The sequence below is a fragment of the Grampus griseus genome, assembly GCF_964374135.1.
Source record: "Grampus griseus genome assembly, chromosome: 6".
Lineage (NCBI taxonomy): Eukaryota > Metazoa > Chordata > Mammalia > Artiodactyla > Delphinidae > Grampus > Grampus griseus.
Window position 1 is genome coordinate 16,419,363 of NC_139000.1, and position 12,802 is coordinate 16,432,164.

General features: G+C 41.2%; 1 protein-coding gene across 1 annotated transcript; it reads right to left on the minus strand.

Annotated features, from left to right (window-relative positions):
- Positions 1-1,328: 1,328 nt before the first annotated feature.
- Positions 1,329-12,373, minus strand: TLR4 (toll like receptor 4). The gene is made up of 3 exons (XM_082656964.1): positions 12,162-12,373; positions 7,321-7,487; positions 1,329-4,981 (listed from the first exon to the last, which is right to left on the minus strand). Exons 1-3 carry the CDS (start codon positions 12,249-12,251, stop codon positions 2,716-2,718), a joined length of 2,523 nt encoding a protein of 840 aa, XP_082513090.1. The 5' UTR covers positions 12,252-12,373; the 3' UTR covers positions 1,329-2,715.
- Positions 12,374-12,802: the final 429 nt, after the last annotated feature.

The window sequence follows — 12,802 nt, forward strand, 5'->3', positions numbered from 1 at the left end:
AAGTCCCAGAGGATTACTCCCCTTTAAAAGTGTTCCTTATATTGAACATGTACTATTTTTAATACTTAAAACAGTTTTGTAAAGTAATAATCTACCCTCCTTTTATATTTGAGTTAACTAGATTCTCAGGGAGGTGAAGCCAATGTCCAGAGGGTAAGTGGTGAATGTGAGTTTTGGCTTTCTCCAAAAGCCATACTGTCCAAAACACCAGGAGGGTCTCCCTGGAGTTAGGACGGGAAACCACTGCTAAAGCTTACTCTAAGGGTCTTTTTTTCCTTGTCAAGATTTTCTAGTTCTAATTAACTAAACTTGTCCATGTATTGTTTTTTTGAATCTCCCTTGTGCCCTTTATGGAAAGAAAGGTGTCACTCAGTATATATAATGTATATATGCATATGTATTTACCTAATGATTCATGGTTTCAGTGAAAAACCCTTGACTACTGTTAACCACACAGAGAGGTTCAGGAGTTTCACTTCCTGTCTTGTGAACCTGAAGCATGAAGCAGTGGGGTACAATGGAAAGTGAGCTGCCCAGTGTAAGCTGGAAGCCAGGTTCAGGCCCTGCCACTTTACTCTGTGGCCTAATAAATTTACTTCCTGGAACTTCAGATTTTACACCAGTAAAATGGTGAAATGACTTCTTAATCTGCTACCCTCCCCCAGATCATAAGAGATTCAAATGTGGTTATAATTGTGTGAATATGTTCTAAGTTGTAGGGTAGTACACAAATTTAAGGCATTATTATTAATTTTTCTTTTCTCTTTTCTATTCCACCCTTCATCTCTGTTTAACCCAGAGAATTTAAATGGCTGCAAAGAACCTGTCCTAGGCCTAACTTTCCTTTTTCTTCCCCTTATGTTTCTGTCATATCATTTCTTTCCTTTCTTGTCCACCTCACCTGCAATTTTCAGAATTCCCAGCTGGGAGAGGGGACTGATAGGAAGAAGACCAGTGACAGCCTTGGATCCAGGAAATATTCCAGTCCTATTTTGATTTTCCTCCTTGGAGTCTTGTGTATTTGCTTGAACTAACACACAGATGAAGAATGCATATTTAAATATGAAAAGAAACACACTCACATATAGCCTAGACACACACAAAAATGCATGCCTTCAAGCATACTCAGAATATAGCACAGACATTTGTCTATAAGGAATCACATACCAGCACTAGAGTGAGGACCTAACTCAAACATCTGGAGACATCTATGTCAAATGCAAATATTCCCCTTGCAATATAATCACACTTTCTTCCATGCAGACATGATCACACAAAAAGCAACAGGAACACATAGAGGCGTGTGCACAAATACATACATCCACTTTCATTAGCACATAAGACCTATAAACACACCCAGGCATGTTCAGCAACTCCAACCATGCTCCAGCCAAAATGCACTCTGGAACACTCAGTCACAAACACACTCCTAAATGTGGCCATATTTCCAGTTTTTGACAACAGTATTTTCCAAGTGTCCTCATTGCCCTTTCTTTGACTGCACCGTTCTGGGAAAGCTGGCTGCATGTGCTTTTCAAAGAATTTCCCTTAGCATGACCCACAGTAACCTCAAGGACGTTACTTTCTCAATGATAATATCTACTCTTTCCTAAACATAATCATGGAGTGACATCCAACAGGAAACAGCAATGTGTGCTCCCCACCTCGAACCATTTCAAAACCCCCTGAAAGATTCAGTGGACCATCAAACAATACTCATTTGCTGCAGAAGAATCCTTTGCTGCAACTCCCATCATGCAGTCACCCCAGCTCTATCAGCCCACATGTTTCTGGGGTCATCAAGAAGAGCTGACCTCCTGAGGTCACCCCACCTCCTGCCCTGCCTCTAGCCTGAATTGCTCATGATGAGACCAGGAAGCTGGACTTGTCTCCCTCTATTACAATAAGTTCCACTTTCAACCAAATTATTTTAATGCTTCCTTCATGACAGTCATAACTTGGTAGGTAATAACTTCAGAATGGCATCAAGTGACAAAGTGACAGAGTATATTTTACATATTTGCTCAAAAGTTAGTGGTTAAGTATGGATCTTTCCAGCATGTCTCTAACAGCCTTATTTATGATATGGGTTTATAGAGAAGACATGAAAAATGAGAACTGGATTTATAAAGACAAAAAATATCAGGGACTAGTAGTTAATAGATAGAACATGCTAAGGGATAACCAGGATGCTTGTGAATAGACTTAAAGTAGGGGGTGTGGATCTGAATCTGGAGCCCTTTAAGTCACAAATAGAATTTAAATTATATTCAAAAGAAAAGGGAAAAGTGAGCCAAGACCTAGATCAGTTGAAACTACCAAAACTGCTTTGTTTTAACATGGCTAGCACATATAACATGAGATGGTTTCTACTCAAAAGATGAAGGAGAAGAAGTCTGTCCTTTTCTAATCTCACTGAGGCCCAATCTCTTAGTTCTAATTCAATTTGACGGGGTAAGAGTTGAGTTGACTTTCCCTGTCCTGGACTCCTTAGCTGAGTTGGTTGAAACATCCACCTGGAAGTTCTGTATTTCAGTACAGTGTTTATGCCCTCTGCATTGTAAACTCCATGAGATTAACAGTCCTGAATATCTTGTGCACCACTAAATCACCAGCCTTTAGCACAATGCTTGGTACGTTGCAGCATTTAATACTTGTTAACTGAACAATCACTGTGTCCAGCTGGGCAAGGAGCACATCAGGAGATTTTCCTCCTCAAGTGGAGGTTGTTGCTTCCTGCTGTCTGCTGTCTGCATCTGCTGTTCCTTCTGGCCTCCATGGTTTACCGTCCAGCAAGGCTTTTCTGAGTCGTCTCCAGAAGATGTGCCGCCCCAGGACACTGTCCTCCCACTCCAGGTAGGTATTCCTGTTGAGAAGGCGATACAGCTCTACCTGCTGCCGCAGCAGGGACTTCTCCAACTTCTGCAGGACTATGAAGATGATGCCAGCACGGCTGCTAAGAAACTGCCAGGTCTGGGCAATCTCATACTCAAAGATACACCATCGGCTCTGGATGAAGTGCTGGGACACCACGACAATAACCTTCCGGCTTTTGTGGAAACCTTCCTGGATGATGTTGGCGGCAATGGCTACCCCAGGAATAAAGTCTCTGTAGTGAAGGCAGAGCTGAAAGGGGGGCACCCCCTCCTCCAAGTTCTTTACCAATTCATTCCTCACCCAGTCTTCGTCCTGGCTTGAGTAGATTACAAAAGCATCATAGGTGCTTTCACCTCTGCCATACTTTTTGCAGCCAGCAAGAAGCATTAGGTGGAAATAGAACTTATAGACCAGGGCTCCTGCCACAGATACCAAGAGGATGGTGAGAACCGACACACTAATGATCATCTTGTTCATCTGACAAGTGGCATTCCTGAAACTAAGCACGGGCATGTCCTGCATATCTAAAGGTTGTGTACACATCATTTGCTCAGCTCCCACCAAGAGCTGCCTCTGGTCCTTCACCCACTGCAGGAAACTCTGGTGTTCACACACACAAGCAAAGTCATTCTGAGTAAGATTTAACAAAGCAAGGCTCCTTGGCAAATGCTGTAGTTCTTGCTCCTTGGACTCCATGATACGGTTGAAACTGCAGTCCAGAATCTGGAGGGAGTGGAGTGGTTTATAAGGAAGTGTATCCAATGACAAGAGTTTGTTGTGACTCATATTTAGCACCTGAAGTTTAGGGAGGGAGTGAAATGCCATCTGGGATACCCGTTCCAGTTGACACTTAGAGAGGTCCAGGATGGTTAAGTTAGTCAGTTCTGTGAAGATATCAGGAAGCAAGTTGTTCTGAAAAGAATTGCCTGCCATTTTCAAGGTTTGGAGGCTGACCAAGCCAACAAAGATGCCGTGGAAGACAACTTGGGTGTTGGTATAAGAAATGTCAAGGTAACGGAGATTTCTGAGTGATAGGAATACTGAAAAATCGTTGGCCTGTTTCAGATTGGAATGCTGAAAATCCAGATGTTCTAGTTGCTCTAAGCCCAAGAAGTTTGAACTCATAGTAATGACATCATTGAAGCTCAGATCTAAATGCTTCAGTTTGCTTGTCCCAAAATTAGTGTGAGAACAGCAACCCTTGAAACTCAAGTGATTTCTTTTGAGATCTAGAAACTGAAGGTTTGGTAGCTCAAATTTAGTAAAAGTGCTCATATGTTTGTTGTCTATGAAAACAAACTTTTTGAGAGAATTGAGCTTCAGTGTGGGAAATTGTTTAAAATTACAGTTAGTCAATTCTAAGTGTTGCCATCTGCAATCTTTAGGAAGGGCTTCTAGACTGTCTAAATCCAGACTCAACAGAGAAATCACAGAAACATTTACCAAACAATTAAATAAGCCTGTATCATCCTTTGGGAATTCACTGAAGTATGCTATCCGAAACTGTTCGAAGGTCAAATTGCACAGTCCCTCCAGGACAGATCTGTCAAAACTTTCCAAGATCCTTTCATTTTTAAATTCTCCCAAAACCAACCGATTGATTTTTAAACCAGCCAGACCTTGAATACAAATTTTCATTACATGTGTACTATTAAAATTACTTCGCAAAGTCAGTTCATTGAGCTTAATTTCTTTAAAGGTGCCTGGTTCAATAAAGTCTAAAGGGTTCAGGGACAAATCTAAAGAGAGGTTGAGTAGGGGCATTTGATGTAGAACCTTCAAGTCTTCGTGATAAATATTTTGGATTTTGTTATTAGAAAGATCCAAGTGCTCCAGGTTGGGCAGGTTAGAAAAATATTCAGGAAACTTGAAGGAATGGATAAGATTGTGAGCCACATTAAGCTCCCTCAAGGTTTTGAGATGCCCAATGGGGAAGTCCTCTAGAGATGCCAGGTTTGTCTCCACAGCTACCAGCTTCTGTAAACTTGATAGCCCGGAAAAGGCTCCCAGGGCTAAACTCTGTATAGGGTTTCCTGTCAATATCAAGGTGGAGAGGTGGTTTAGGCCCTGATATGCATCATCTTCAATCATCTGAATTTCACATCTACAAGGAAAAGAGACACAGATTACATAATATTTCGGCTGAATTAAAAAAAAAACAAAATGAAATATCAACACAGTCATCTAGGTCTTCACACAGATATGACATGACATATTATGATGCATAGGCAGAAATATCAAGCAAAGCAGATGAAGCAAAGAAGAAGCCCCACACATTTGGTGCTATTGTACTGGCCCCCGTGACAGTCTCTTTTTATCACACTAGGCACTCATGCTAAGCAGAGGCAGCCCATCCAACAGAGGGAAATCAGTTAAAGATCAATGATTGGGGCACGTGAAGACTGAACCTCGGATCAGCTTTAGCCATTTCCTGACACACATAATTGTGATTATATATCTGATTGGTACAGATGAGGCAGATAGATGTTAGTTGTTAGGCATGATAAATGACTAGTGAATGTCAATTTCAAAGGTATAAAAAATTACACCGAAGTGTCACAGATATCCTTAATGTTCATGAAAAGTTCTCCATATAGGGCTCATCGCTTAATATTAATCAGAGTATTAAGATGAAGAGAATATTTAACTTGGAAGCAGGAGATGTGAACATGAATCTCTGATCTGCTGTCAACAAGGCATGTGCATGTATATGAATCCCTTAAACTCTCCAAGCCTCAATTTCCTCATCTACAAAAAGAAAAAAATGTATCAATAGATTTCCATAGGAAAAAAAGGCTGCCTGGTCTATCACAAAGCATCCTTAAAAGATAAGTGGAGTTACTGTATATGAAGAAGCAACATGAGAAGTCAGAGTATCTATTGCACTGTAATCTGTCCTTGCCCTAATCCAGAATCTCCTCCTGGCTAACCAGGAGGGGGAGCTAGCCTCTCTGCAAGCACATATTTAAAGCCTCTGAGGGTAGTTCCTTGGGTATGTGTTGCGTCGAAAGTGAATTATAAGGGACATTGATGAGAAACTTTTGTTTAAAAAAAAACGTTGGTCTGTCTACCTCAATTCAGTATATTTCTTGACAAAATTCTTATTCAGAAAACTGAAATTTATAAACTAGTTGAATGCTATAATAGTATTTTATGCTTATAAAGTCTACTTTACAAGGTTTTTAATATATATAGCGTGTTAACATTTAGTATCACAGTTAACCCTATGGGATAAGGTTCACCATTTATGTTTCACAGATTTGAAAACTGAGACTCAAGTCACACAAAGTGACATGCCTCAGGCCACATGGCAGTGTATGTTGGAGGAGGACCCAGCTCAAGTCTTCTGACCTCCATAAGGCTCTATGTCACTGCCTTCAAAATGCTTGATCCCCCCTTTGTTGTAGCCTATCAATATCCAAGTTAGAGTATAAAACATAAGATGATCACTCTTCTGCAGAAATATCTACTATCCTCTTATCCTTTATTAAGAGTTTCTATAATAAAATGTCATACATAAAATGTTTCTCCATTTTTCACAAACCCTTATAGAGATTATAGTCCATTATCTATTACATTTCTAAATAAGGTCCCTGATGATGAAAATGATTTTAGGATTCAATTACCCCCAAAATGATGATAATAACTTCACCTGTTCTAATGAATGATATACTTCCCTATATCAGAAAAATAAAACATTAGTCACTGTTCTGTCTCACAGCAGATGTTTTCCTTTGATCTTGTTATCTTTCTCTTTGGGTTACTTGTATCTTTCTAATTCCTTATCCTCTACCCCACTTCCAATATTCTAAACATTATTTGAATCCCACTCAGTTCATGAACTCTATATTGATTATTCACTGCATAGAAGGCCCCTTTTCTGTACAACACAATGTCTTGCCTCTAGTTTGCAAATAACTTATCACCTCCTCTTATATATTACTATCCTTATTATCTCAGGTTCAAAAGCCAAAATCAGAATCATGTAGCATGTGTTGAATGTCTACTATGCTGAGCACCATGCTCAGGATTTAAACATATCAAGTCTTTCAAGTGGATATGCCCTCCTTAATAGCTAGGGTTGTATGTTATATATCAACACACTCTTGTTTCCTAGCAGAGTGAACAACATATAGCAAGTAGTCAATAAATATCTGCTGATGAAAGAGTTTGAGTCAATCTACTCCCCTAACTTAAAAGAAAATCAAAGATAGAATTGTCCTTAGAGACTGTCTCATCCAACTGCTCATTTCACAAATAAGAAAGCTGAGACCTGGAGAAGGGAGGTGGCTTGCCCAAAGTTATATAGCAGGTAAGATGTCTGTTGAATGAATAAATAGGTGAATGAAAATGAGACTTCACTAATCAGGCTTTCTGACTTAAGAATGAAATGATAAAACAACAAACATTTCTCCGTGTACAATGGTAAAACTCATATATTACCTGGATAAATCCAACATCTGCAGTTCTGGGAAGTTGGAGAAGCTATGGCTGTTTAAATGATTCAGGTGGTTAAAGCTCAGGTCCAATATCTTGGTCGATGTGGGGATGTTGTCAGGGATTCTGTAGAGATTCAGCTCCATGCATTGGTAACTAATGTTAGGAACCACCTGAAATGGTCAGACATTAGATGCAGTGTCTTGCTGCATGCATCTTAGCAGACCTCCCAGTAACTCTCCTCTCCTAGGCCAGAGTCTGGGATGCCACTGGGTCAAGCACAGGGGCCAGTCAGCCGTCTTTCATCCATCCATCCATCCAGTCGTGCATCCACCCGATCATCTGTTCATCCATCCACCCATCCATTCATTTATCCACTCACTTCATTCTTATAAAATGTCTTACTCTAGATTAGGAAGGGAAAAGCACCTACCCAGTGTTTAACCTCTACTATCACAATGGCAGCGTTTAGTGAGAAGCAGTGGAGTCAAGTGGTGAAGAGCTGAAGCTCTAGAGTCCAAAAGCTCTGGGTTTCACCCTTCCCTGTGATTTGCAACAAGGGATTTTGTTGTTGTTGTTGTTGTTTTATTTATTTATTTATTTATTTAGGGCTGTGTTGGGTCTCCGTTGTGATGCGCGGGCTTCTCACTGCAGTAACTTCTCATTGCAAAGAAGAGGCTCTAGGTGTGCAGGCTTCAGTAGTTGTGACACGCAGGCTCAGTAGTTGTGGCTCACGGGCTTAGTTTCTCCACGGCATGTGGGATCTTCCCGAGCCAGGGATCTAACCCGTGTCCCCTGCATTGGCAGGCAGATTCTTAAGCACTATGCCACCAGGGAAGTCCCATTGTTGTTTTTCTAAATACACCTCTTGTTGTATACAAGCTTAGGGAGACTGCGAGTCAGGTGTCCAGACCTTCCTTAATCATAGCGCAAGTTTTGCCAATTGTATTCTTTCCCTTGGATCAAGTACCTTTGAGCAGATGAGATAGAAATGGGGACAAATCTTTGAAAATGGGGACAAATCTTTGAAGTGCGTAGACTCCAGTGGTGGAACCTAGTGAGTAAGGTCAAGCGCTGGATGCTGTCTTGGTTCCTCTGCTGAGTTTATCAGACTTTCCCGAATTCTTTGTAAGCCTCGTTCTCTAAACTCCCATTTAATTTCCTAATTCTCTGACTCTTCAACAAAATTCCTTGCTTAAGCCAGCTAATTTTGGTTTTCAGTTTAAAACCAGTAGAATCTTTTAAAAGGATTAATGAGATACGGTATTAAAGAGATTATCTCAAAGCCTATGACAGTGTAAATGATCAATAAATGTTAGCATGTTTTATTATTGGCTATTATAATTCCCCACTATATGCAGGCTTGTTTCTTATATGTTACATGTTTGAACTTAATCTTCAAATAAACCTTTTTAAGAAGAAAAATTCAGTGAGATGAAGTAACATGTGTAACGTCTCACAGGCCATACCGTCTAATAGAGGATGGTGCCAGACATCCTCCCTTACCCTCTTTTATCCTCCTTCACAGGAGTCATCACTATCTAACATTATGCCTTCTGTGTGATTGTTCCATACGTACTGTTTTTTCCCTCACTAGATCGTAAGCTTTGAGACTCTAGCTCTCTGTGTCCAGCACTCAGAATGATGCCCGGAAAATATTTGTTTGAACAAATGAATTGACAGCCGATTACATGGAAGTTTATTCAAATCCCAGTTGAAGGCATTTTCTGCTAAGTGCTGTGGGCAGCACAGAGGCCAATGTGATAAGGCTCCAGACTTCAATGAGCTCACAGTCTAGAGTAAGAGCTATGATAGGAGCACAACTCATTCCTGAAAAGGGTCTTAAACCAGGCTTGGCAAGTATTCCCTTTGGTTCAGAAAAGGTAGAGATCAATCCTGGATCCAGGGATTGTAGATTGTAGAAGGCTTCCAAGAAAGAATGTTTCCAGGTGGGTCTGGAAGGATAAGTGAGATTTGGATATGGAAAGAGGAAGAATGAGGGAAGAGTGTGAGTACACAGGGGTAGAAAACTAGCTCAGATTAGCTGGTGTGTGGCAGGAGTGGTGAAACCTAAGCCAGAGGGGAAGCCAGAGCCAGATCAGGAGGGCCTCATACTTTGTCCTGTGGCAATACTTTTAATCATTTAACACGTATAAATTGAACAACTACATGTGCCAGGCACTGGGATAAAGTGATAAATAAAACCAGCAATGATCTTGCCCTCTTACAGATTCCATTTCAACAGAAAGACAAACAGTGAACAATAAATAAATATATATATATATTCACAACATTATATGTATTTTATATATATAGTATATATATGTATACCCAATGATGTGATATAAAAAAATAAAGCAGTATAGGAGATTAGAGTCAAATATAGTGAGTGGGGAGCTCTACATGAGGCAATCAAGGAAGACTTCCCAGAGGAGGTGACATTTAAGCAGAAATTTGAATGAAGTGAGGGATTAAGCTATGAAAATATCTAGGGCTGCACTGTCCAATATGGTAGCCACTGGCCACACACAGTTGTTGAGTATGAGAAATGTAGATAGTTTAAATATGATAAATGTAAAATATATACAAATCTCAAGGACTTAGTACCAAAGAAAGAATGTAAACTATCTTGTTACTAGTCTAGTATATATTACATTTTGAAATAATATTTTGAATATACTGACTTAAATAAAAATATTATTAAAGTTAAATTCACCTGTTTGTTTTTTTATTTTTTTAACTACTAGAACATAGTTTAAAACATAGTTTTAAATTCAGTTAGTTAAAATTAAGTTAATTTGGTTAAATAAAAATTTAGTTAAATTTAGTTTATTAAATATATCATTTAAATTTAAATAATATCATGTGACCCATTGAGCAGCACTGATCTAGGGGAAAAGCATTCTAGCTAGAAGAACTAGCCAGTGCAAAGGCCCCATGGTAGGAAAAGGTCCTAATAACAATGGAAGGTTATTAAAAGTTTTTAAGGACAGTAATTTGTTAGATCTGAACCTCAGAAAAAACAACAACAATGACAAAAAAAACAGCAGACGAAAATGAGCAGAGTAGATTAAAGGAAGGGGGCTGAGGGGTCAGGAGACAAGTCACTGCCCAAAAGTCAAGGCCAGGGGAACTGAGGATCTGCCCTAGGGTGGCACTGAGGTGATGGGCAGGGTTGGACAAGTTTCAGAAACAGAGCATTTGGGGCATGGGAAATGGGAGGAGCCAGGAATGGCTGTAATTGTATCCTGGGGTGACCATGATTGGAGGATCCATACCCACTAACTGAACAGCAGGAGAGACACAGGGAGGAGGACAATGAGCAGGGAATGGGGGGAACAGAGGACGTGGAAATAACAAACTTGTCTTTGTTACGTATTAAAGTACACAATTTCCCCCATGTCCTCAATGTCAGGACTGCTGGTTATGCGTTTCTTGAATTTCTGCCACACCCTAAATCCCAGGGCATTCTTCTGGCTGCTTGGTTCTGCCGTGGGCTTTCCAAAGCAATTGTGAAGTCCATGCAGGGGAAAAACAAAGGAGATCCTTCATGAATGAGATTACAAACCAGCTGGTTGATGTTTCACAAAGAAAGAAAGCATTGGGCTTCCCTGGTGGTGCAGTGGTTGAGAAACCACCTTTCAGTGCAGGGGACAAGGGTTCGATCCCTGGTCCGGGAAGATCCCACATGCCGTGGAGCAGCTAAGCCCATGTGCCACAACTACTGAGCCTGTGCTCTAGAGCCCGCGAGCCACAACTACTGAGCCCATGTGCCACAGCCACTGAAGCCTGCGCGCCTAGAGCCCATGCTCCACAAGAGAAGCCACTGCAATGAGAAGCCCGCACACCGCAACAAAGAGTAGCCCCCACTGGCCGCAACCAGAGAAAAACCCGCGCGCAGCAATGAAGACCCAATGCAGCCAGAAATAATAAATAAATAAAATAAAATAAATAAATGTATTTACAAAAAAAAGAAAGAAAGCATTGCCTTAGCTGATATTTTGCATCTCTCCCTGTCTCTTTTTCTTCTCTCTCCATCGCTCTTTCTCTTTCTCTGTATCTCTGTCTCTCCTTTTCTTTTCCAACTCCTTTTCTTTTCATTTTTTGGACAGAACTATGACTAGATTCAGAAGTCTGAAGTGCACTTAGAAAGTTGTTTCTATTAAGAGACCAAAAATATCTTCTTCCTGAGATCGAAAGGGGCAAAGCAACAGCTTGAAGCAGAGTGTACAGACCACCAGCGTTAAGCAATGACAGGAAGCAGGCTTCTTACAACTTTCTGTTAAAGCCTATAATTCTTTTATCGATGTGAAAACTCGTCTCAGAGAGGTTTAATAACTTCTGCAAGGTCACACACCCCGAAAGTGAAAGAAGAGTGATCTTTTTTTTTTTTTTTTTTTTTTTTTTTTGCGGTATGCGGGCCTCCCACTGCCGTGGCCTCTCCTGTTGCGGAGCACAGGCTCCGGACACGCAGGCTCAGCAGCCATGGCTCACGGGCCCAGCCGCTCCGCGGCATGTGGGTTCCTCCCGGACTGGGGCACGAACCCACGTCCCCAACCACTGCGCCACCAGGGAAGCCCCAAGAAGAGTGATTTTAAGCAGGTCTATCTGACCTGAAGTCCCTAGGAGCACTTTAACTCCTAAATGGGACATGACCCTATGGGCTGCTTGTTAATGTCCTATAGCCATGAATCATTTGGTCCCTGTGGTTTCTTAAGTTTTTAAGGTAATTTGATGTCTGTTTGCAAATGAAACTAACTGGGGCCCGTCATGGGAAACTGAGCTGAGAGCAGTTTTTCAGAAGCAAGGTAAAGCTCCAGGAAGCCGAACTGTCTCCAACCACGTACCTGTACACAAGGGTCCCAGCTCTCCGACCTCAGGCAGAAGAGGAAGGCCATGGCTAGGATCAGAGCTGCAGCCAGGCGGGTGGGAGGCATCCTCCTGGCATTTTCTGTGACCAGAAGTGGCCTTCTGGAAACATGACGCTCTGTGTCGGCCGGTCAAGGCAACCTCCGAGGCACTGTGCTTTCTTCTCTTTCCTGCTCGGCGCCCCAGGACACTGACTGTATTCAAAGCAGTGCTGGGTTAAGGGAGGAGAGGAAGTGAGAGTGGCAACCTTAGCATTCTGGACTTTTGTTTCTCTAATATTTATCTCCTCTGTCACTGGAGGGGAAGTTAGAAGAAGAAGAAGAAAATGTCTGCAGACCAGGGGCTGGAGTAACAGCAAGAGGAAGCTGGCTGTTATCCCAAGAGGTCATCTGACCTCAGGATTAGAGAGTTTAGGAAAGTAATCAGACTGGTCATACAGCATGTGTGACTAACTACCTAGGACGGTGGCTTCCCACTTTTGTTTTAGTAGTGGAAACTTACTGTCTGTATTAATTTCCTAGGCCACTATATATATATAAAAAAAAAACACAGACTAGGTGGCTTAAACAACCGACATTTATTTTCTCACAAAGTTCGGGAAGCTAGAAGTCTGAGTTCA